The sequence below is a fragment of the Schistocerca serialis genome, chromosome 6, assembly GCF_023864345.2.
Source record: "Schistocerca serialis cubense isolate TAMUIC-IGC-003099 chromosome 6, iqSchSeri2.2, whole genome shotgun sequence".
Taxonomy (NCBI): Eukaryota; Metazoa; Arthropoda; class Insecta; order Orthoptera; family Acrididae; genus Schistocerca; species Schistocerca serialis.
In genome coordinates this window covers 100,525,191-100,549,957 of record NC_064643.1, presented here as the reverse complement: position 1 = coordinate 100,549,957, position 24,767 = coordinate 100,525,191, and the positions used below count along the sequence as shown (strand labels likewise).

General features: G+C 40.5%; 1 protein-coding gene across 5 annotated transcripts in view; it reads left to right on the top strand.

Annotated features, from left to right (window-relative positions):
* The first annotated feature begins 1,758 nt into the window (after positions 1–1,758).
* LOC126484351 (leptin receptor gene-related protein) overlaps positions 1,759–24,767 on the top strand; it is a 39,204-nt gene continuing 16,195 nt past the window's right edge. For 2 of the 5 annotated variants that reach the window (XM_050107815.1, XM_050107814.1), the window contains exons 1-2: positions 1,858–1,892; positions 13,913–13,987. In XM_050107815.1, the coding sequence (XP_049963772.1) occupies positions 1,873–1,892; positions 13,913–13,987 (95 nt within the window). In that variant the 5' untranslated portion in view covers positions 1,858–1,872. Of the gene's footprint in view, positions 1,778–1,857; positions 1,893–13,883; positions 13,988–24,767 lie in introns of those variants that run through there. The other 3 variants (XR_007587840.1, XM_050107813.1, XM_050107816.1) reach the window with 2 other exon arrangements.

Below are 24,767 nucleotides of genomic sequence, written 5' to 3'. Positions count from 1 at the left end.
AGTCGTCTTCAATGGTTTGGGCATGTTTTACAGGCTGATGATGACTCTATTGCCAAGGCGGGTTACATACTTGAAGTCGTCAGCAGTAGACCCAAAGGACGACCTAAGCAATGTTGGGCTGATACAATTCATAAAGACCTTAAATGCATGAACATCCACCCAGATGCAGCCTGAGATAGAGCAAAATGGAGACAATGGACCCATGTAGTGGATCCCGCAGGCACACAGGACAAATGCTGAAGGAAAAGAAGAAGAATTTATTTAAGGGAGGAAGGAACAAACATTTAAGTTTAGTGTCCTGTTGATGATGTCATTGGAGATGTAACACAAGTTCGGACTGGATAATGATGGTGAGGAAATTGGTTGTGTTCTTGTGAAAGGAACCATCCTACCATTTGCCTTAAATGGTTTGAGGAAACCACAAAAAACTTAAATTATATGGCTGAACTGGGAATGGAACTTCTCACCTGCATAATTTATTTGACTACTGGACTTCACATTAACATTTAAATTCCCAAGGGGCATTTAACATCATTCACTTCATCCTAATTCAATAAAGGCATGTCCATTAAAAAGGCGCTCACTTGGGGTGCTTTAACTTGTTTGCAATTGAGTGTATCTGGCTGGATTCCTGCAAAAGCAAATGTAGATGTATTTTGGTGAGAGTCGTCTATGTACTTTCGCAAGGTGGTCCTGGTTCATTTACCTGAAGAACCTTTGTATACATTCTCGTTGGTATGAACATAAGCCAGCCCTGGCTTGGGGGAGTTGCTCGTATGTAAGATAGGCATTGTGTAATGTGTCAAATTGATTTGGTTAGTTGCCTTTAAAGAACTAAAGATGCTGCACGATGCAATTTCATACATTTGAAATCATACAATGCCTGTCTCGGCGCCCGATAACAAGATCAGTTTCTTAAGTGACAATGTAAATATAATACAACAACAACTTAACGGCTTCCCATAGTATTTTATTACTGTACATAAGTTCATGAGATCTGACCGACCGGAATACCCTGTACCACATTTCAATCTCCCGCGCAATTTCACAAAGGTTATATATACATAGTTCCATCAGCGGCTAAATATATATTAGTGAGTAAATAGTATTTTTATAGCTCGATCGTGGTTACATCGGTACTGGAAGTTACTCCAGCGAAACCACACCTGTTTACGTAATTGCAGGATTAGGCCTACCTGTTAATGCCCATGACACAACAAGGCTTGACAGGTTATAGAGGAGTGGTAGTGGATTCGTCGCATGACTCTTAGCAGTTTGTCACTTGTCACTACTTGAAGATGGCGGGGATTAAAGGTGAGTACCAATAATAAGAGAAATTATAAATGAAAATGAATCTTAATTTGTTGTTGCTAGCATTAAGAAGAGTTGATTTTAAGCTAACGAGCGGAAAATCCGTGATCTGGTTACTTTCTTATTACGTAAAGTATAAGTCAGACATAACATACCTGTGATCCTTCCGTACGTGCTGGTGAAATTGAACATAAGCATCAGAATGAGCTGATCATTACGTGACAATAATTTAAGTTTGATGCTAGTCGAGTCTACAGAACTATTAAATTTTCAGATTTTCGTGATAAGTGTGTTCATCATGTGGGTTAGTGTTTAATTCATTTGTTGTTGTTTATCTCCATTTCTAATGACGTTTTACCTAATACAGTGCTTTTGTGTTTTCTTTTTCACTGCTTAGTTTAAGTGTGACAGTAACTAATTCGTTTTACTGTTTCATTGTTTCGTGACGCTGCCATGGATACACAGCGTAAGTACTGCCAATTTTACTATTGACATTTTATATGCTTGTACTAGTTTTATTTTGTGTACAAATTCTTGCCGTTAGTATTTTGCTGGAAGCAGATGGTTAATGTTGCATTCAGGTTAGCTTGATAATAACTTAGAGAACGTGCTTATAATGGCAGTAAATAGTCTATTTAATTTCAATATACGAATAAAGTCAAATAATCATTGTGTAAGGTATCCAGTGAATTACCATGAATTGCTTTAATTAGAGACAGTTACGTGGTTAACAGGGTACCTTTTCCCATTTCAGTCTCGTACTCTAGTGAAGCTCGAAGTCTAAATCGATTTTCTATGAATGTAAACTTCTGTAACACAGGGATTTAGAAATGAGTGCCGGGAATGTTATTTCGTTTGCTTTCCAATACCAGTCTGTTCTTTTTAGCAAAGTGGATACCTGGGACTAAGCTTGCATAGGCACACACGACACATAATTGTAAAATAGATGTAGTTGTTGGCAAAGAAAGTAAATCTGAATTCATTCAGAAGATTGTGTTTGCATACGAAAAATATTGCTTAAATCATTTAAATACCTTTGCAGGTTATGTTGGTGTGTTCACCGAATGTGTTGAATTCAAATCAGATTGAAACGGGGGGAGGGTTCAAAGTGTGACGTAGTGTAAGGTCACCTGTGTTTGATCTCAGAGCCTGCTGGAATAAAATAACTGGCTCTTATGCAGAGTAAGATGACTAAGTAATCCATGAAAACCTACTGAAAAAGTTTGGTTAGCCAGTATTCATTGGAGAGAAGCAATGGACTTCCTTTGATTGCATGTGTATTGCTCCTATAGTTAAAAGTTACTCTTAAAAAAGAGTAATGATTCCTTCTGCAGAATCATCCAAGAAAAATCTTTCCATATTAGTTGCAAGTGGAATGAATTTCAATAGGCCTATGTAGTTTATAGTAAAAAACAGAATCCTGACTTTGGGATCTTACTGTAATTTTTAAATTTGTCAACTACTTTTCTGAGCAGATTGTTAATTCTTACAGTTTTTCATTTTGTTGGTTATACATTAGGCCTATTTCAGTTGTGTTATAGTAAATTTACATGCCTGGTATCAGAATTGCTTTGTTAAGTTCTTCAATTTAATATTTACCATTAGCAAAAGAAGGTGTTACAAATGTGTTCCATTAACCCATTTTCTGGTAAGTGTGTAGAGTGAGAGCTGTGTCATTATGTAATGTGTGTTGTGTAGGAATGATGACAGGAATGTGTGTGTTAAATAATTTGCAATTACACAAAGAGGGACTAGCAGATGTGTTTAAGGGGGCTAGGATGTCAAACAGGCTGACTTGCAGCAGGAGAGGCACCACAGGACATTAAAATTTCCACTGGCTATAATTTTACAAATAAATTCATAAAACTTAATCAGAATGACCAGGAAGGGTTCAGGATTCACACTCATAGCAGAGGAAGTTCAAAAAAATAACAAAATAATTTTTTTGCATGTGAAATTTCATCATTTTTTCACTTACTATTGTCTGCATTTGTTGCTGTAGGTACACTTTTCTTCAAAAGTAGGAGAGATTCTTTGGTGAATTTTGCACAGCATACAAACCATACTTACAGATGTATGAAACTCTAGAATTTATTTAATTTATCAAACATTGAATTAGCTGTTACATTTTAAACTTTGTGTTTAGAAAAAAAACTTAAATTTTATAGGTAATTTTCTCAATTTTTACCACACTTTTTAATAGATGTGGAAAATTACACCTGTAAGTATGGTTTACATGCTGTGCAAAATTCATCGAAGAATCTCTCTGACTTATGAAGAAAAGTGTACTTCAGCAACAAATGCAGCCAATAGTAAGTGAAAAAATGATGAAATTTCACATGTAAAAACATTATTTTGTTATGTTTTTGAACTTCCACAGCTATGAGTGTGAATCCTGAATCCTTCCTGGTCATGCTGAGTAAGTTTTATGAATTTATTTGTGAAAGTATGGACAGTGGAAATTTAAATGTCCTGTGATGCCTCTCCTGCTCCAAGTTGGCCTGCTGTCCGCCCTACCCACTTTAAGTACTCAAGAATGGAGGCAATTGTACCAAATTCAGAATTGAACAAAAGCATACACACTGTATTTGGTGAAACGCCAACTATAATCATATTGCTCTTGCTCTACACTCGGTCTGGTGTTCGTTCTTCAGTAATTTTTTTTATCTTATTTAAAGATCTGAAAACTTCCTATATGTTGCTGATAATAGCTCATGTGGTGTGAAATTTCTTTGCCTGATTCTTACTGTATATTTTCTGAGATATCCTGACAAATCCAGTGACAGCTGTAACACTGATATATTCCTGCGTCAGGGGGTTGCCCAGTATTGAACTTCTCCACACAGTCTGTCTCCTCCTCCTCCTCCTCCTATTCCTACGCCATCTGGGAAACAGAGGTCTGTGCCCTGTGTTAGCAACACTGCACTTGTTCTATGCCATACAAGCAACTTATCAGCAGTTCAACAGGCTTGTCTTTCTTTGCCCCTTCAATGACTTGGATTGCATACAAAAATTTTGCACCTAGTGTGACATGGATTTCATAACCAAAATTTCACACCCGGAATTACTTGGATTGCATAACAAAGGTTGTATATTTGGACTTACATACCTCATGCTATACTTTGATTAAAGTAACTTCCTGATTGACCGATGTTTTTGGTGGGAACAGAGTTGTCGGTAAATGCCACATGCTGATACATGCGCGTGCCAGTGTGATTTCTGTTATGATTGTTATTGGACCTCTGTTCCACTGACCATTGTCTGGGCCTGACATACTGTTGTTTTATTGTGTGAATCTATCTCTGTAGCATATTCAGTATAAATTCTCACAGGAAAGTTGCTTTACTTTTGAACAGTTATTTAGTGGCATCTGATTATGAAACTGTGTGATGTAAAGTGTAAATAAAAATTGCAAGTGCAGATGTACCAGAGAGCTTCTGTTCTTAATCAGCTGATTAATCCATATTATAAATACTACAGATCACCTTACTGTGACATCTTGTGAACGTGATCTATTTATTTAGAAGTAGAGGTGTGTTACACCACAACAGTACCTGCAGTGTAACACCCCTCTCTTCTTCGAAAGATACAGGTCACTTTCAGAGGATGTCACACCAAGATGACTTGTAGTACTTATCATTTGGATTCTGAGAGTTTGTCAATTTAGATTAGAAGCATTCTGATACAACTAGACTTGAAATTATTATTAACACTTTTTGTCCCACATTTTCATATTCATGTGCTACTAAAAAACTGTTTAAAAGCAGAGTGACTTTTCTATGCGATTTATAAATGATTCAATACAGAGGGAAATTCAACATTAAACAGACAATGTACAGGCCAAGGCAACATTCAGCAAAAATCAGCTAAAGTAGCAGTCAGAACAGAACTTATGGTGGTGCGCAGCGGTTGTTGCCACATGTGTGCATTGTTAACATAGCCAGTTTCTGCATACATTGTTGATATACATAAGTATGCCCTCCTGTGCTATGTTATGATTAGGGAGATTACACTACATGTCTTACAGCCTGCTTAACAATAGGCAACACAGTGAGCACATGGAGCCAGACATAAAGCTGTGATTGACAGATGCCTGGCTCCTACAATTTGACTCACTTAAACATCAGCCACAAAGTTATTTTTGATGAAAGTATAATCTGTCCCTCTACTGCTACTATCCCCCTCGTCTACGCCTCTCACAGTCCCTACCTTCATTCTCTGCTTTTCAATAGTTTTGATCTCACTTTCTATAAAATTATCACTGTGCCGCCATACTTACTCTCTTTCTTTGAGTGTTTAGCAAGTTGCTGTGAGAAGAAAACCCTCCAGTAAACTGTCAAGCAAACTGTGTTTATGTTTTGGAGTTCTGGGAGCTTGTCAGGTTCAGTTTGCTGGTTACTCTTTGTTTAGGCCTACTGAAGTACAGATATGAAGTTTGCTCACACATTTACATTGAAGTTGTGCCAGTTGATTTTCAGGTATTAATCACCCTTCATAACAGAATCTCAACTCTGAATGATTGTACCTAACTCTTAACAAATATGCCTTTCAATCTAACCCAGTGCATTCACCATATCTAGGCTAGATGTACTGCTGCTGCTGCTCTGATACTGCTAGTAGGTGTAAACTGTGAAATCACCCGTATTGTATGTGCCTTTTAATAGTTCTACTGTGATGTATGTAATTAAAACACTGATTAAATATGACTTAAATTGTTCTCCAGACAGAGAAAAAAACTGCATGAAAACTCAACTTGTCCTCAAATATAGAACACAGACTAGAAAATAAACAAAAACACACATGACTATGGAGAAGGAGCTACAGATAAATCAATGTCAGTAGAAGACTTAACAGTTTAACCATATTATGAACGTAATAGTAATGAGGTGCTTGCAGCATAGCACAACTACTTTCATATTTCCCAGCTACCTTACTTTTCCATAAGAGCAAATATCAGCAACTTCCGATTCATACAACATTGAGGGATATTCAAGATGTGGTTGACAATATACTTAATGAATCCTGTACTGTTCCATAATGAAGGTGATTCTTAAATTGTGTTGGCGTAATTTACTGTTACTAAAGTTAGCACTAGGCCATCAAAACAACGTAACTGCCAACATTGGTTAACCAGGGAGGCTAGGTACTATGAGAACATAAATTTATACTTGTCAAATTATTTATTCACGAAAATTGACAACGATGATGCTGTATGCCCTAATCTGGAATATCCCTGGGAATTGTCAGTTCCTCATTGCAAGTTTACCCATTTTGAAGGCATGGAACTCGAAATTCCGCAAGAGGGAGCACTGCATCCCCCCCCTCCCCCCTCCAAACCCCTTCGGAATCTATAGTATGCAGTTTTTATTCATTACAGAATTATCATAGGCCTCTAGAAGTGATTTCTCATGGTGCTGCAAAACCTCTCATTCATTCAGTTGTAACATTGTGTGGCTGATTACGGCGGGACAGTAATATTGCAAGTACTATCATCTTTTTAGAAAAGTGTAACACCAGACACTTGATTATGGAGCACAGGCTTCATTCATTTGTTAACCGTTCTCTCTTGTGTAATAATTAGCACACTGCTATACAGTGGATCAAATGAAGACAGACAGAAAGCTGCGCTTGTGAGATGTACAGACTTCCTTACTGGCTTCTTCGAAGTATTGTTGTCAAGTTGGCTATCAGGCGTATTACAACTGTAGCGAGGTGTATAACAACTGTAGCAGAATCAAATTCCCCATTGCAGCCTTCTGAACACAGTCAACATTAGCTACACACAGTGCTTTCCGGAGCATTGTTTGGTTTCGCTGAACGCCGCATGTACTGTGTGCACAGCGCTAAGCCTTAATGATTGATTTCACAGCAGCTTTGTATTCTTCATCACTAGAAGACATCCAAGAATATGTTACACTATTTCATATTATTGGAGGGGAGTGTAGTCTGTGTGAGGAAGCTTGGCAATTTAGTTAAGTGTATTATTTTTATTTAACGGCAAAGGGAATGTTTCTGCCAGGTCCAGACCCTGAGTCAAAATGAGGCTAATCCAGTTAACATCAGTAGCTTGCAAGCCCTAGCAAAATTCTCTGGCTGATGTTTTAAAGAGTAAACACATCACAAGCCATTAGCTGACCCTGTTTGTAAGTAATTCAAACATTGGGGAAAAGGATATGGGGCTGTACCTCTAGCATGGGAAGAGAGCAAAACGGTCACCTTTACACTCTCTGGAGAGTTCTCCCATAGTCCTTTCTCTTTTGTAAAAACATCCACTTCCAACACACATCTACTGATGTTCCGGGTGATGTAGGCTGTATAGGTGGTTACCAGTATTGTAAGTTGTGCTTTACAGGTTTTGTCAAATCACAATACTGATCATGTTCACACCACAATTTTCTAAACATATCTGAGATCACGATGTTCACTGAATTGCTGCCAGTATTTCTCTTATCAAAACTACTCACTACACATTTAGTAAGCAGTGATACATGTACTTCATAATTTACATCTAAGTGAAACTAAGTTGTTAATGAGCCAGAGTGTGTCAAAAATGTTATAATATAGACAACTTCTTATCTCAAGCAACAATGGGGTGTGATTTTTGGTCAACGAGAACACAAATACTTATAAATCTATTAGTCTCTGATATTATTGATAAATGTACAGTTTTACTGCTACCGAAAAGACTCTATTAATTGCCCTTGATTTGCATGCAACTAAACGCTTGATTGAACAATCCTTCACTACTACACAAAAAGTAAAACAAATTATATGAGTTGTACATGCTAAGTGTTCTGAAAAGAAAGGTGATTGATAATCTAACAGTCTTGGTTGTCACAAATATTCGGCTGTTTTTTCCAAATACATAGTGATTTCAGTGTCTAGTGTGTAGGTTGGGCCCTAATGGCACGACTTTAATTGCTGCAAGTGAAATGAGCAGAGATTAAATTTGTAATCTTGACTGACACAAATAATTGGCAGCTTCTTCAGAATACATCACAATTTCTGGTGTTATGGCTGGGTTTGGGATCTAATAGCTGAGTTTAAATTGCTGTGAGTAAACCAATACCAGCTAACTTCTTTTACAAAGTATAGGAAATTACAAATGATTACTGTGAATGGCTACCATATCCAACTCACAATTCGTTGTTTTTACTTTGTATCATTCATCATGCAAACCATTACCAACAGCAGCACGTAACATAGAAGCTGCAGACACTTTAAATGTGTGTTTACCTTACAGTGCAGTAAAGCTTACTCCACTGTGTACACACACATTTGTATCAATTTTAACTGAACTTTCTATCTGACAATGTTATGGTCACTTAAGCACGTCCTCAGAGAGAGAGAGAGAGAGAGAGAGGGGATAGTTTTGTACCACCACCCTCATGATTTCCATAGTTCCCACCCTGAATATGTGTTGTGTACACTGCCAGTTTGTCAACATGCCTGGAGCCATGCAATTTAATACAACCATTCAACTGCTGTTGTGGATTCATAACAAAAGTAACCTGTGTAGTTGTGTTTGCTTGGAATGAACACCACTAGGTGACCATAAGTACCTGCAAATTGTGGCTCAGCTAATCTAATGAGAATGCAAAAGAGCTTGTGCTATCAAGCCTGTGGAAGGGTCAGTGGCATCACATTCTCTTCACTGGTTAAGGGAGGTTTTATCTGCTACCTGATAGTCATAGAAAAGTGAGGTGGTTAAAACACATTTTAGGCGTACAGTCCCATGGGTTCAGTTGGGAGGTGTTTATCATCATTGAAACCTCATAACTCAGTAATTGTCAGTTTTGGGTTAAATGGTTCTACACAATAAGAAATGTGTTCTGCACAAGACAAAATTCCTGTGGCCGAGTGCAGGTATGCGTAACTAGTCTCTAGCAAAGTGTCAAGACCTCGTATCTTTTAAGACTCGAATCTGAAGGTGTGAAACCTTGTACCTCAGAAGAATGTTTTTGCTTGGAAATTTATGGGGCTTCTTTCATTATTGTGGCAATGTAATAATCTTTTGTTCCCCAGCTGATTACACGGTCTGACAAAAAAGTGAAACATCTGCAAGGGGAGGAGGAAATGAAATAAAAGTTCACAGGTTGAAAGGGTACATGTTGTTATTTCAGTGATTACAAAATAGATTCAAATTTACAAACAACTTGCAATACAAACCCACTTGCCAGAATGATTTGTACCCTCTCTGGCTGGGGTGCATCCACTGTTTCACTTCAAAGGGCATTTAGAGTTGTTGTATCCTCTAGTGGAGTAAGCTGGCTTACAACTATTGTAACTGGTTCTCAATATCCTAGATACTGGCACTAGGACCAAATGGACATCCGAGCTGATCCCACATCTTATGTAGGTGACAGAACTGGAGATCTTGCTGGCCATGGGGGTACCTCAACATCATACAGATAGTTCATAGCAACACATACCACGTGTGACAAGCTTTGCCCTTTTCAAAAATGGAACCATGATACTGTTTCATAAGTGAAACATGAGGATGCAAGACATCTGTAATGTTCTGTTGTGGTGTCAGTGTTTCCTCAGTGAACATCAGCCATGAACTGAAGACAGCTCCCTAGCTTCCAATACTATGATGCCAGGAGTGACAGCACTGTGCCTCTACAAAACGTTGGAAGAATGGGACCTGTTTTTGGGTCACGCCGCACTCACGGACAATGGTCATCCAGAGTTGCGAAAAACCACGATTCATTGTTGAACACAGTGTGGTGCCATTCATCAATGGTCCAGGGTTGCCAGTCACAGTACCACTCCAATTGCAGCCATTTGTGTTGTGGCGTTAAATGCAGCCAACACACAAGATGGTAATTCCCTAGTCTAGCTGCTGTTAGTCTTCAACCAAGATGCAAATATCATAGAAAGTTGGAGGGAGTCCATTACTTCTTCCCACAAGACAGGTGCAGATGTGAAGACATTACAGTGTGCTTGGTGCACAATATGGCTATCCTTCTTTGTGGTGGTCAAGTGTGCTTGACTGGAGCCTTGTCGATGAGTATTCCTGCCTTCGTGTTCACATACAATCCAACGTCAGGCCACTGTCACATCCGAATGCCCACAAATCTGGATATTGCATGATTTGATAAGCCGACCACATGGAGACCCAAAACAACGCCCATTTCAAACTCTGCCAGATGTAGATAACATTTTCTCTCACTAGTATGTAGCATCTCCCTACCAAGCCTGCTCACAACACTAAACACGAACAACACAAATGCCCTCCAGTGGCCGTTCTAGTGGTCACAAGGAATTGCAATTCTAATCATTTACTTGCCTGATGCTGTGTACATGTGGGAAGTTACATTGACATCTGACCATGTCTTCTTGGCATTTTACTAGTTTTGTCAGGCAGTATATATTGATGTGATAAAGGAAGCAAGATGTGGCAAACAGTGTCCAGTGTAAAATGAATTGCGTATGACATGACCTTTTCAAAGACATCTCTGTGTAATGGTGCCAAATGCTCAAACATGACTTTCATCTGCCCAGAGGTGTCCGAGGTGGCATTGCATGGCACCTGAAGTTTTGTACTATAAATAAATTTGTCTGAGGAATAAAGTAGCAGATTCATGCATTAGACATATCAGCTCAGATATAATCCATTCTGTGGCTATTGAATATAAACTGGGTTTTGAAGAGGATTGGAAATTACTTTCATGATGCCCCAGTATATCACCGTGTATCTAGAAAATCCGTACACAGTACCAGTTGGAATTTCTGCACAGATCTCTATAAAACCAGTTATTGCAAGAGACTATCATCCTTTTTAAGAAGGTATTCTTTAGAAATAATATCAAACAAATTGCAAAAAAAGATAAATAACTTCTCTACAACTTTTATTTTTGTGTGAAAAGGCTTTAAATTCGTTTCATGCTCAGTTAAAATCTATTTGAGTGCCAAAACTCGTGTCTTGTTGTGTACCGAAAACTTTCAAAATACCATAAAATTGCCGAATAATACGAGCAGCAGATATTGTTACTTTAGTTTATGATTCAACATCTCACACAGCTGTCAAAGTACCTTGTATAATGATAAGAGGCACTTAACATTTATACATAATACTGACCCAAATACAACACATTGTTAATAGCAAAACCTTGTATCTCAAAAATACAGATTTTACAGGAAGCTAAAATAACTTCCTAATACATACAGTTTTTAATTGATACTAGCCATTCTATAAAGTAGTATGGCTAGTATCAGTTAAAAACTGTATGTATTAGAAAGTTATTTTAGTTTCCTGTAAAATCTGTATTTTCGAGATACAAGGTTTTGCTATATTAACAATGTGTTGTATTTGGGCCAGTATTATGTACGGATGTTAAGCGCCTTTTATCACTATACAAGGTACTTAGACAGCTGTGTAGTGTTAGGTGAGGATACTCCACCGTGTTGTCCAACTCTATAGGGTCAGTGGCACCGCATTCTATTCGCCGATGAAGGGAGACTTTATCTGACACCTGATGATCATCATAGGTATGGAGGTGACCAGGTACTAATACAAATCTTAGGCACACAATCCTGTGGGTTCACATGGGAGGTGCATATTTCATATTTGGTCCAGGATCATGGTTGGATGTTGGACACCTCTCATCATTGTACAGTGTAATTTGACTGTTATGTAGTATTGGGATAGTATCCCCCATCCCATTACCCTGCTCTACTGGCAATGTTTCATTGATGCATTCATTCTTCAAGATGATAATGCAAGAGTACAGCATGCCTACCTTATGAAACACTCTTTTCTTCCAAGAGGTGGCAATCAGCCAAATGGAACAGCTTGCTTTATGTGATGCCCTGAACCCAATCTGGAATGCTTGGCGTCTATTGAAACTTGCAATGTCTCGTCGCAGGAACAACCCTCACTTGCTGGACAACCTCAGGAGGGCCACTGTGGATCAGTGGTTCTGTCTTGTAGCTGATTATGAGATGATGTTAATTAGCAGCAAATTTTGATTTCACAGAAATGCAAAGATATGCACTTTTGAATAAACTGCCTTCATTTTGGTTACCTTTTTGTTTTATTTCACAGCACGCCTACCTCCTCCACACCCGCCTTTACAGTAAAACTAATGATACCCTTCCTCTGTGGAGGCTGATAGCTACTTTCTAGGATTTGGGTTAACAAAATGATAGCTTTCACAATGTACTGTTGTGCTGCATTTCATCACGCTATGTTGAGGTACCTGTTGAGTTTAAGCAGAAATGTCTGAGAATGACGCTGAAGAAATGTTTGTCAGTTCAAATAATCATATTGAGAGCTTTCGCCATGTGGCCACATAAGAACAATAAGAGGCTAGGTGTTATATAATATGAGGCCCTGCCATTAAGTTAGCTAATGGCGAGACTGAATCCTCTGGGTTTGGCAGACTGGCTTGCTAATTCCTTCTTTGTGTAATGTATTAATATCCACTAGGTAGGCTGCACATTTTTTTAACTATTTTTATAGGCTAAAGGATGTGCACTGTAATTTTTTTTGGAACCTTAAGTATTTTTTTCTTTCTCAATTAAGCCTGCTTTCAGTGTGTTTTCTTGACGCTATTAGTCACATATGTTAATTGTTTGCAGCGTTGAAGTGGTGTGTGTGTGTGTGTGTGTGTGTGTGTGTGTGTGTGTGTGTGTGTGTGTGTAGGGGGGGGGGGGGGGGAATGAAAATGAGATATTAAGTGTGGATATCGGGGATTGGATTTTGCTCTTAACATGGTGGTTTACTGTGTCCATTAATGAATGATATTAAGTTCATTTAAATTTACATAACTGTTAGAAAACTTCTGTTGAGAGGACACTGAAGGATAAGGATATAACATCTCTCTGGTGGCAAAATAATTACAATCAGGGACATGTGTAATTAATATTGCTTCATATTTTGAACACTAGTGGATCTTTTTATGTTTTTAGGCTTCATCTAACTTTTCAGTGAGGTCCTGAAATTCCAGTTATTGGGTGGCAAATGATTTGGAAAGATCTGGGAAATTGGAGGGGCTGCTGTCAGGTGTAAGGTTTCAGGTATGCTGTGAGGTGTGTTTAGATAGCACGGTCAGTATGATTATTCACTGTAAAATACATTGCTCTAGATTGAACTTCTGAACCAATGCACTATTTTCATGAGTTGACAGTTTATTTTCAAGAGATTTGAAATCATGTCACTGAAAATGAAGTGAAAAGAGAACTTTGTTCCAGATTTGCTGTAACACCTGTAACTAGAGTTAATGAGAATTCATATTTAGTTTGTAATGTGCAGTGAGCAATTTTGTTGCTAAATATACTTTTCTCACAGAAGTAGTGTGTATTACATGTGACCCCTCTCTGTACATTTTTTAAATAATTCTGAAAGAAGTAAATGTGATTTAATAAAATTTAAGCTCTCTGACGAGGCGATATCGTGTAAGAAAATAATGTTCCTCCTCTAATATTCTGTGATGTACGAATATTTGAATAGACAGTTGCCAGCTTGTAAATAAAGCAGCAGATTTTTAGCATTTTTCATAGGAAGGAAAAAAAGTTTTTCTGTGTTTGAAAGTTGGAGTTGTACATTATATTAATATTCATTGTATATGTTTTATATTGTACTTGTCTTTTCTAGGTTGGTTTCATTGGCCTTCGCAGGGTCAATTGGTATGACCTTGGTTATTCTAGGATGTGCTCTGCCGTCCTACAAGTAAGTATGCTGATTCATTATTTTTCTTTTTTTGTCTCAGTAGAGCATGTGCTAAGTTTTTACGGCATCTAATGTTGTCATATCCTATCCTAAGCCTATCCCTTTCCCTTATCATTCTTAACATCCTACAGCATAGGGCAGGGAGGCGTGGTGAAGCCAGTCTCCCTAAGGGAGTAAACTCGATACAAATCACCAGTTGCCTTGCAGTTAGTAGAGGGATCTACAAAGGCTAAGGATGCTCCCCTGAACATGGAGCCAGCTGCCCTGCGAGCTGTAAGGGCCAACCCGCCAAACAGTTGGGCAGAAGATTAACAATCTCCCCCTGTAAAACATCAATTGTTGCGAATGCTAGCAAAGGAATAAGCCGGACAGATATTTTGATGATGACCCCAGCAAACAAAAAAAAGGATATGAGATATGTACATACGAACATGGAATGTGCGGAGCCTATACCAAGCTGGAGCCCTACGTCGGCTGCTAACGCAAGTAAACAACTACAGTATAAAAATATTGGCTCTCCAGGGAATTAGATGGAAGGGGAGTGACATAATGGACGCAGGAAATTTTACTATCTTCTATAGTGGCGGGAGGATGAATACCTTTGGAACAGGTTTTGTGGTCGCCAAAGAACTGAAACATGTGGTGATGTGCTTTGAACCAATCATTGAACGGATGTCCATATTAAGATTAAGGGGAAAATTTTTCAACATTACAATGATGACTGTACATGCAGCCACAGAGTAGGCAGATGAACAACAAAAGGACGAGTTTTATAGCAAGGTAGAACAACTGCATGATCAGGCTCCCGAACAGGATGTCAAGATATTAATAGGAGACCTGAATGCAAAAATAGGAAAAGAAGAGGCCTTTCAGCCAACTATAGGAAGACATAGCCTCCATGAAATATCAAACTACAATGCACTTCGGGCTGTAGATTTTGCTATAAGCAAAAACATGACTGTCGGCAGTACATGTTTCCCACACAAAAAATGCACGAAAAACATTGATTTCACCTGATGGGTGAACCAGAAATCAGATAGACCATATATTGATTGATTGGAGACACGGCTCGGACATAATGGATGTTAGGAACCAACGTGGAGCTGACTGCAATTCAGATCACTATCTAGTGATTATTAAATATAGACAAAGGATCTCACTATTGAGTAAAAAAAAAGGCCACAAAAAAGAGGTTTGACATTAAGAAACTGAAGTTAGAACAAATGCGGAGAGCATATCAGACAAAAATAGGAGAGGGGATTGAGAATGAGACACACACATCAAATGAACATATAGAAGTAATGTGGAAATGATGTAAGACTGCAATCCTCGAGGCAGTTGGAGAGGTTGTAGGACATCAATGGGCTCAAAGGAAGGAAGATTGGTTTGATGAAGAATGTATGAGAAGAATTGAGGAACATAATATAGCACAAATGAAATTATTGCAGAGAAGAACTTGAGTTAATCTGAATGAATATAAGTAAAAGTGCCGTGTAGTGAAGAGGGTCTGCAGACAGAAGAAAAGAGCACTAGAAAAGAAAAAAACTAGAAGAAATTGAACAGGTAGGGGAAAAGAAGCAAAGTCGTGAAATGTACCAAAATATTAAAGAAGGAAAGACTGGGTTCCAAGCCAGAACAAATATGTGTAGGAACAAAGAAGGGGATTTGATAGGGGAGAGTAATAAAATACTTGACAGGTGGGCAGAATACTTCAAAGAGTTACTGAACCCAGAAGTAGAAGGGTTAGAACGAGAGGAACTGGTGGAACTAACTTACTATGGACCAGAGGTTTTAACACCAGAACATACACTGAGGGAAGTGATGCAAACCATTAAGACCTTAAAAAACAATAAGGCGCCTGGAGAAGCTCTGATCCAGGCCGAACTTCTCAAATATGGTGGGGGGGAAACGCTGTTGAAAACAATTAAAATAATGCTGAATATCTGGCAAGAGGAGAGCATGCCAAATGAGTAGAAAACAGCTATAATGTGCCCTATACATAAAAAGGAGATACATTAAACTGCCAGAACTATCGAGGAATCTCCCTACTAAATACTACGTATAAAGTTTTCTCCAAGATTCTAACCAGCAGGCTTATTCCATATGTGGAAGAGAGAGTTGGAGACTATCAGAGTGGCTTTAGAAGAAATAGGTCTACAACTGACCAGATATTCACATTGTGCATACTACTTTAAAAATGTTATAATCATCAAATTAACATACAACAGCTTTATATTGACTTTAAACAAGCCTGTGATAGCATCTCAAGAGTGGCATTGCAGAATGTAATGGAAGAGGCTGGAATACCTAAGAAGCTCATTAAACTTTCTATGATGACCCTCAGTGAAACCAACTGTAAAGTAAAAATACAGGGCGAAATCTCCAGAGAAGTGGAAGTGAAGAAGGGACTTAAACAGGGTGACAATATCTCCTCACTGCTATTCAACCTTTGCTTATAAAAAGTCATAAGTCAGACAGAGTTAAATAAAGGAGGAACCTTCTTAAATCGTTCACTGCAGTACCTAGCCTATGCAGACGATGTGGCATTACTCGCACGAAACTCTGCTGTGCTAGGTGAAGCCTATCAACAACTGGAGAAAGGTGCAAGGGAACTTGGCCTGACAGTCAATGTCAAAAAGACCAAGTATATGGCAGTGACCAACCAACCAAAACCTACCAAATCTCAGGATAGCCGACGAAGTTTGAAAGGGTGAGAAGCTTCAAGTCCCTTGGGTCGACTATCACGGAGACAAATGACATTGGCAGTGAGGTGAAAGCCAGAATAGCAGCAGGTAACAGGTGCTACTTTGCTGCATTATCCGTGCTTGGCAGTTCACTTCTATCACAAAAATTCAAAATCCTCATTTACAAAAGAATTATAAGACCAGTTTGTATGTATGGTGCCGAAATGTGGACCATGACTGTAAATGAGGAAAGGATCCGTAGCATATGGGAAAGAAAGGTGCTAAGTAAAATATATGGCCCAATATATGATAAAGAAGGTTGGCGCATTTGTACGAATGCAGAGCTGAAACACCTTTTTGAAGAACCTGACGTTGTCACTACCACTAAAATAAGAAGACTATGATGGGCAGGGCACGTGGTCAGAATGGAAGAAGACAGAGCATGTAAGAGGATTTTTGATGGCAAGGCTGGAGGCAGACGGCAGAGGGGATGCCCCAGAAAGAGATGGGTGGAAGGAGTTGAAGAAGACATGAAAAAGCTGGGTGTCAGAGGATGGATATGGAAAGCCATGGAGCAGATAGAATGGCAGGATATTGTGATGCAGGCCAAGGCCCTTCAAGGGCTGTAGAGTTAAGTAGTAAGTAATGTTGTCATATCTTTCCCAACTCCAGTGCTTGAAAAGGTAGTGTATTAGAAAATAGTTAAAAAGCAAAGTCTTGAGTTGTATAAACTTTTTCCATGCATATAGAACTAGTAGGAATAAGAAACTGATTTGTCTTCGTGTTTACTGTATTCATTATTTTTTTGTTTCACTTCTCCATCACCTCATCAGGCTTTACCACACTACTGATGTGGTCTTTAGAAGGGACCGTTTTCCTTCTCTATCATGCCCACTGCTTCTCCCCAACCTACCACTCCGCTCAGCTTGCAGTCAGTGCTGCCACCACTTCTTGCTACTAGCCTAGCAGCTGCCGATGAGAGGCAGGGAGTTATGAGGACTGGTTTGTTTGGATCTGATTCTCAGAGACTGTAGATGCAGCAACTGCAGATGATGGTCATGTGTGCATGGGGCTTATCTGAATGATTGTGTGAATATGTGTGCGTGCTCTTGTTTTCTAACAAGAGCTATGTCTGAAAGTTTAGTTGTGAGAGTGTGATAGTCTTTTCTATGTGCCTGTGTGTGGCTCAGCAATCATGTGTACAGTGAGTTGCTACCTATCCTTATTATTCTTATTGTTTCTCAGAGTTTTTGAACAAGTTATCTGTTGCATGGATTGACCACCATGGTCTCATTTCATCAACATGCTTTCTGTGTCTCATGAATAGCTGGCCACACAAGTGGATTTTTTGCGACGGGCCAAAACCGCAGGCCATTTCAGCAGGAATCTGTATGGTATGGGCCTGCTGATCAGAAGCCATTCGCTTTGCACTAACATGCAGACTCTGCTCTTCGGATGTAGTCGCTCCCATCTGGCCGCAGGCTGTGTGTGTGTGTGTGTGTGTGTGTGTGTGTGTGTGTGTGTGTGTGTGTGTGTTAGGCCAGAGGCCATGGGCAATGGATTTCAGGAATTGCAACTGTCTCACCGCAAGTATGTTGTACAGTGTGGCGTTTTATAGACATTTTATTTTGCTAGTACATTTGGCACTTCAAAAGTGTTTCATGTGTTAGAAAGTATGGATGATAAGAAGAAGAAAATTGTGTCAGTTGCTGACAGTTTGTACGCTATGTACTCATGTACTTCTCAAAAGAAAAAATCTCACAATACCTGTAAAATGGTAGGTATAATGCAGTGGGCTATAACTGACAATAACAAGCATAATAGAACCAACATTTTATTGGCGGTCACCTACAGTGTTAGTTTACACACTTCTTCCCCGTCTTATACACTTCTTTCAAGAGGCCGACTTTTCTCTGAGGTTACTTCTGAAATCAGTGAAGGTATTTTAAATCTGCCTTGTGACTCCAAGTAAATGCGTATTTGTGTCACCAAATGTTTTTTGTTTTATTGAATAAAATAACATCAGTGATCTTAATAAAATACACAAACCATTTGGCTTGCTTTCTCCATCTGTCACAAATGATGTTGATGTTAGTACTGAAGATTTTTGCTCATGTCAGGAAACACCATCTGCTTGCAAGTTTTTTTAAGATATTTCCTTGTTTGCACTATTGTTTGTTGTACTGTAACTGCAAAGACAGATTGTCAACTTATGTTTTAACTTACCCTTGGGATCTCAAAATTTGTCAGGGAAAAATGCTAAAACTTGTCTGGAAATCAGAAATATTTGCAAATTTCACTTGGGGAAACTTGGGGGCAACCTTCATTAAAATCTGAGAATTTGTAAATAGGTGAAAGAGTTGTTCATAGATCAAGAGGATGCAACAGGTGAGCTTTGAATTATTAAAGAAGGTATACACGATTATTAGAGGAGTTTGGAATGATATGAATTTGGAAAACCCGAGGATTCTCAGGTGCTAAAGAGGTCAGTTAGAGAGTCAGAGATAAGAGAAAGAATGACTGAAAGAGAAGTGGAAACAGAGGAGGAAGAAAGAAGAATGAAGATCTTAAGGAGGGAAGATGCAAGGTTTTGTCATTCAGACTGAATGTTCCCATAGATCTCATTCTGAGTGGCATCCTCAGGTGTGTGGAAAGAGTGAAACCATCAAATGGCTTAAAACTATTTTGTGAGCATGTGATTGGCAAACACTGGGCTGTGAGTGTTTGGAGAGCCATTTCTCTTTCCATGCTGGAAGTCTAACTCCTGACTGTCTTAAATATCTCTCTCTCCCCCCCCCCCCCCCCCCCCTCCCCCTTCCCCAAAGGTTCATCCAGCTGTTAAACGCTGCTAGTCTCTTATTACCGAGGGTCTTAACTTAACTACCCAGATTGCAAGGATGTATAGACCTTGTTGTATAAGGCGTACCGAGGCTAGCAGGGCTCTGCTTGTGTGGACTGTATAGATCCCTATCTGTTTGTGGCAACATCGTGGAACATTGGAAACATAAACAATTTCTACACAGTGGGTTGTGTTGTTAGAGACCACTAACACCCCCAAAACAAACAGAGCTTGACGGTATAGTCCCTTTGTTATTTCATTAAGTAAGGCGAACACTGACAATTGTAACAGGGTAAAACAGTGTCAGAATGTTTTTATTGTGGTAAAGAGAAGAGGGGTATCCCTCTTCTACATTATCAAAAAGTTAGCGGAGGTGCTGATTTGCACATAGGCACAACAAAAAGATTTTCACACTTAAGCATTTGGCCAATGGCCTTTGTCAACACACACACACACACACACACACACACACACACACACACACACAACAGTTGTGTGTGTGTGTGTGTGTGTGTGTGTGTGTGTGTATTGTTGACAAAGGCCATTGGATGAAAGCTTTAAATGTGAAAATCTTTTTGTTGTGCCTGTCTGCGACTCAACATCTCTGCTATATGGTGAGTGGCAACTTTACTTAGAATATTATTATATTCCATCCTGGATTTTCCATTGTTTGATTATCAAAAAGTTAGGCTGAATAGACTTCACAATAGAAAGGCTTTGGTCGAAATTGCTGTCTTGCCAAGTGACCACAGTTCTGAACTCTTAAGGACTTCAGTCAATATGTTATAGCAGTAGAGGAAAGTAAAACATTTTATACTTCAGTATGGGTATTGTAAGATTTAGAGATATCAAGGACATGGACTCTGCTGAAACACAAGAACACTGGGAAAAGGAAGTTGTAACAGAAATTTGGAACATGGCGAGGTGAATTAATGGTGAGCTGCAGAAGACTGCCATTTTCACCCTAACTTTCAGTTTGACTATCCTTCCAGAGCACATCGAGGCCAGATTTATGACTGAAGTCAAGACTTCATGCACTCAGTCCAATGCTTTGCTATAAATGTCAGAAGATTTGGTGACGCAACACTAGGGTGTCATGGTTAGGCAGCACATGGGAAAGGCAGAAGTGACACCCATGAAGCAGGGTCATTGTGCTCAATAGAAGACCTCTGTGTAAACTGCTCAGGCAATCACCCTACTTGGAGCAGGAATGCAATTTTAAAAGAAAGAAATTGAAGTGACCAAGACAGTTTCATTCTCAACTTCCACAGCTGCCTCTCTGAGAAAAGTTGTCGAATGTCGTCTCCCACTTGCCTAATTAGAATTTTGTCACCTGTGTAAACTGCAATCACAAAACAATAAAAGTCTGACAGTCTCCAGGATATCAGATATCACTTCTAACATAAAACATGATAAAGAGTAAATTTTTTAGTTCTAGTACATGCAGCAGACAGTGAAACGATCAAATCAAAATATCCTTGCAGCTGACATTTCTCTGGAAGAGTGAAAATGCTATTTTTTCCTATATTAATTCGCTTTTGCTTAATTTGCTTCCAGTTCATTGCATTTTGATTGACTCCTAGTTGTAAGCAAAAGTAACCAAAATGCAGTCCTCAAGGCATTGGAAAAGTATATGAGTGCTCTGCAAACTGCCGGATGCACCCAGAAGGTACACTTTCCTCACTGCAACTATAAATAAATCATTATTAACACTTCCAGTCTTATAATTCAACATACAGTAACCACAGTACATTGGCGAGATCTGAATACAACTGTCTTAGCCAAGTGTGTGCAAGGTGACTAAGACCCTTATGGAACAGTTCATAATTCAGTCTCCTTTATTGATTGTACATATACGTACGTATGTGGCAAGCCACTGTATGGTGTGTGGCAGATAGTATCTTGTACCATTACTAGTCATTTATTGTTATTTTCCAGTTGCAAATAGAGTGAGGGAAAAAGGCTGTCCATATGCCTCCATATGGGCCCTAATTTCTCTTGTCGTCACACTCCTACATTAGCGGCAGCAGGAGGGTTCTGCAGTCAGTTTCAAATGCCGGTTCTGTAAATTTTATCAGTAGTGTTCGTTAAAAAGAATGTTGCCTGCCCTGTAGGGATTCCCATTTGAGTTCCCAAAGAAACCCCATAATTCTTGTGTGTTTATTGAATCTACAAATAACAAACCTAGCAGCCCACCTCTGAATTGCTTTACTTGTCCCACACACTCAAGTAGTGCTCAAGAATGGGTCGCCCTAGTGTTCTATGTGCGGTCTTATTTACAAATGAACCATACTTTCCTAAAATTCTCCCAATAAACTGAAATCAGCCATCTGCCTTCCCTACTACAAACCTTACATGCTCATTCCATTTCATATCCTCCCCAGGGGGTCCACAGTCCTTTTGTGGGTACGTGTGTGGTGTGCACAGGGCCTCAAACTATTGCAGTCTCCTTCCTTTTTCCAGACTGCATTACTGTCCCTGTTCCTCTCCTTCCCTGTCCTTGTTCCTTTCTCCCTGCCCCCTCATCTCCCTCATGGTGGTCTTCTTTATATCGACCTGACTATCCTCCTGGCTTTGTTTTTGTATGTGCTATTGTTTACCTTGCTGTTTCCATCCCCTTTTTGGCTTTTTTGGTCCCCTTGGGGTTTGACCTCCATTTGCAATGTTTTCCGTTCAGTGTGAGCCATTTGAGAATGAACTCCCTACCTAGTTTCCATGGTGCAGGCTCCTTTCCCCCTCCCCTCCTTTTTCCCCTTGCACCCTATCCCCCTTCCTGCTAGGTCACCACCACAGTAGCCAGTCCGTGTGGTAGGGCCGTTACGTGCCCACTTGGCTGAGCTCCCTGACAACACAGGCATCACAATGCTAGTACCTGAGCTGTTAACGCCTCGTGTATGCCAAGGAGTTAATGCTCATCACTTAACAGCATCAGAACTCCAGGCAATGGCCACCATGCCAGACGGCCCTTTCTGTGGCTGGGTGGTGCCCATGGGGTGAGCCCCTGGTCGGAGTGGGTGGTACTAGGGTGGATGCCGTGCATATGAAGTGACAAAGGCTTCAACATCCTGGCCATTCTGTGGCCGTCTCTAAGAGTGGTAGTAGACGTGACACTTGATCTTTCGGCCTTCCCCTCCCTGGCCGCCCCCTGGGAAGAGGGTCAAGCTCGCCACCTTGGGTTGAAACCTTTCCATCGGTACCTGGTTTGTACCAGGACAGATGCTGAGAGTTTTACCACGACCAAACCTTTGTTTTTTGTGAAGACAATTGAAGATAAGTATGGCAAAGTGGAATCCATGAGTAAAATGCGGTCCGGTTCTTTGCTCATAGAGACATCTTCTGCTGCCCAATCTGCAGCCCTGCGTGCTTATGACCATCTCGGTGACATCCCAGTCTCCGTTACACCCCACCAATCTTTGAACTCGGTACAGGGTATAATTTTCCACCGGGATCTTCTTCTCCAAAGTGACGAGGAGCTCTGTGCAAACCTCAAGCAGCAAGGAGTCAGATTTATCCGCTGTGTACAGCAAGGCCCGAAAAACAATCACACCGATTATCCTGGACTTCGAGTGGATACCCTCCCAGAGAAGGTAAAGGTCGTGGTGCATCGGTGTGATGTAAAACCTTACATTCCACCACCAATGAGATGCTTTAAATGCTTACGGTTTGGACATGTCTTCCCGTTGCAGCAATGATCCCCTCTGTGGTGCCTCTGGACGCTCACTCCATGAGGGGAGTGCCTGCACTCCCCCGCCAGTGTACATCAATTGTAATGCGCAGCATCCTCCACGCTCACCAGCATACCGGGTGTATGTGAAAGAATAATGGATTCAAGAGTACAAGACTGTAGATCGACTTACCTACACCAAGGCTTGTCGAAAATTTGACCGGCTCCATCCCGTGCGTCTAACTTCTACTTTTGCTTCAGTTATGTCCATTCCCCCTCCTACCCCCTCCTCTTGCAAGCCCCGCCCAATTTGCCCCGCACTTTCCTCCTCACCCTCACTCTCCCACTCCCACTCCCAATCAGTACCCATACCCACCCCTTCAGGTGCTGCTTCCCCTCCCCCACCAGAGAAGCACTCCCATTCTTCGGTAGCTGGTACTGGATCTCCCTCCTGGGACTCCTCTTCCCTGCACTCCCCTAAAAGGCGATCTGCAGCTCCACATCAGCTGCGTGATCCATGGCTAGTGGGCGCCAAGATTTCCAGGTGTAATTCTGTGCCTGACTTCGCTGCAGTCTGCCCTTCTCTTCCTTCACAAGAGAAGAAGCAGAAACATATGATCAAGGGCAAGGCCCGTCTGGTACCCCTTGAGGTGCCGCCTTCCCCTCCTCCAGCCAATGAATCAACAGAGTTTGACCCCACCTATATGGACATTACCCCATCCTTATTGGTGACGGATGGTGACTTGGCAGCATGACCGGCTCCAGTCCGTTCACTTCCCATTTGGAATCTAGCTAGAGACTCCTCCAGTGGAGTTGTAATGGCTATTTGTGTCACCTCCCGGAGTTGCAGCCCCTTCTTTCCTCCTACTCTGCTGCTTGTATTGCTCTCCAGGAGACCCATTTTGTCAATTCTTACTCACCCACCCACTGTGGGTTCCACACTTTCTTTCGAAACCGATTGGCCCCTTGCGGGCTTCTGGTGGTGTTTGCAGGTTGGTTCACAAGGACATTGTTAGTAAATGGGTTCTTCCTCCATAGCACTCTGGAAGCAGTTGCTGTCGGGGTCCATCTGGCCACTCCAGTCACAATCTGTAATCTCTACCTCCCACCTGACAGGTTGCCCACATCCCTTGCCCTAACCACCATTTTTCAACAACTCCCTTCTCTCTTCCTGCTTCTAGGGGACTTTAATGCCCACAACCTTCTTTGGGGTAGTCACACGACTACTGCCCGGGGCAGGACAGTTCAAGCTGTTCTGGCAGGGCTTGACCTCTGTCTCCTAAACACCGGCGCTCCCACACACTTTAGTGTGGCACACAGCACTTTCTCTACCATTGACCTCCCTGTCTGCAGTCCTGGCCTTCTTCCCTCCATTCAGTGGGGTGTCCACGATGACTTATGTGACAGCGATCATTACCTGATTGTTTTGACCTTCCTTCATTGTATCTCGCTCTGACCTCTGTCTCCTAAACACCGGCGCTCCCACACACTTTAGTGTGGCACACAGCACTTTCTCTACCATTGACCTCCCTGTCTGCAGTCCTGGCCTTCTTCCCTCCATTCAGTGGGGTGTCCACGATGACTTATGTGACA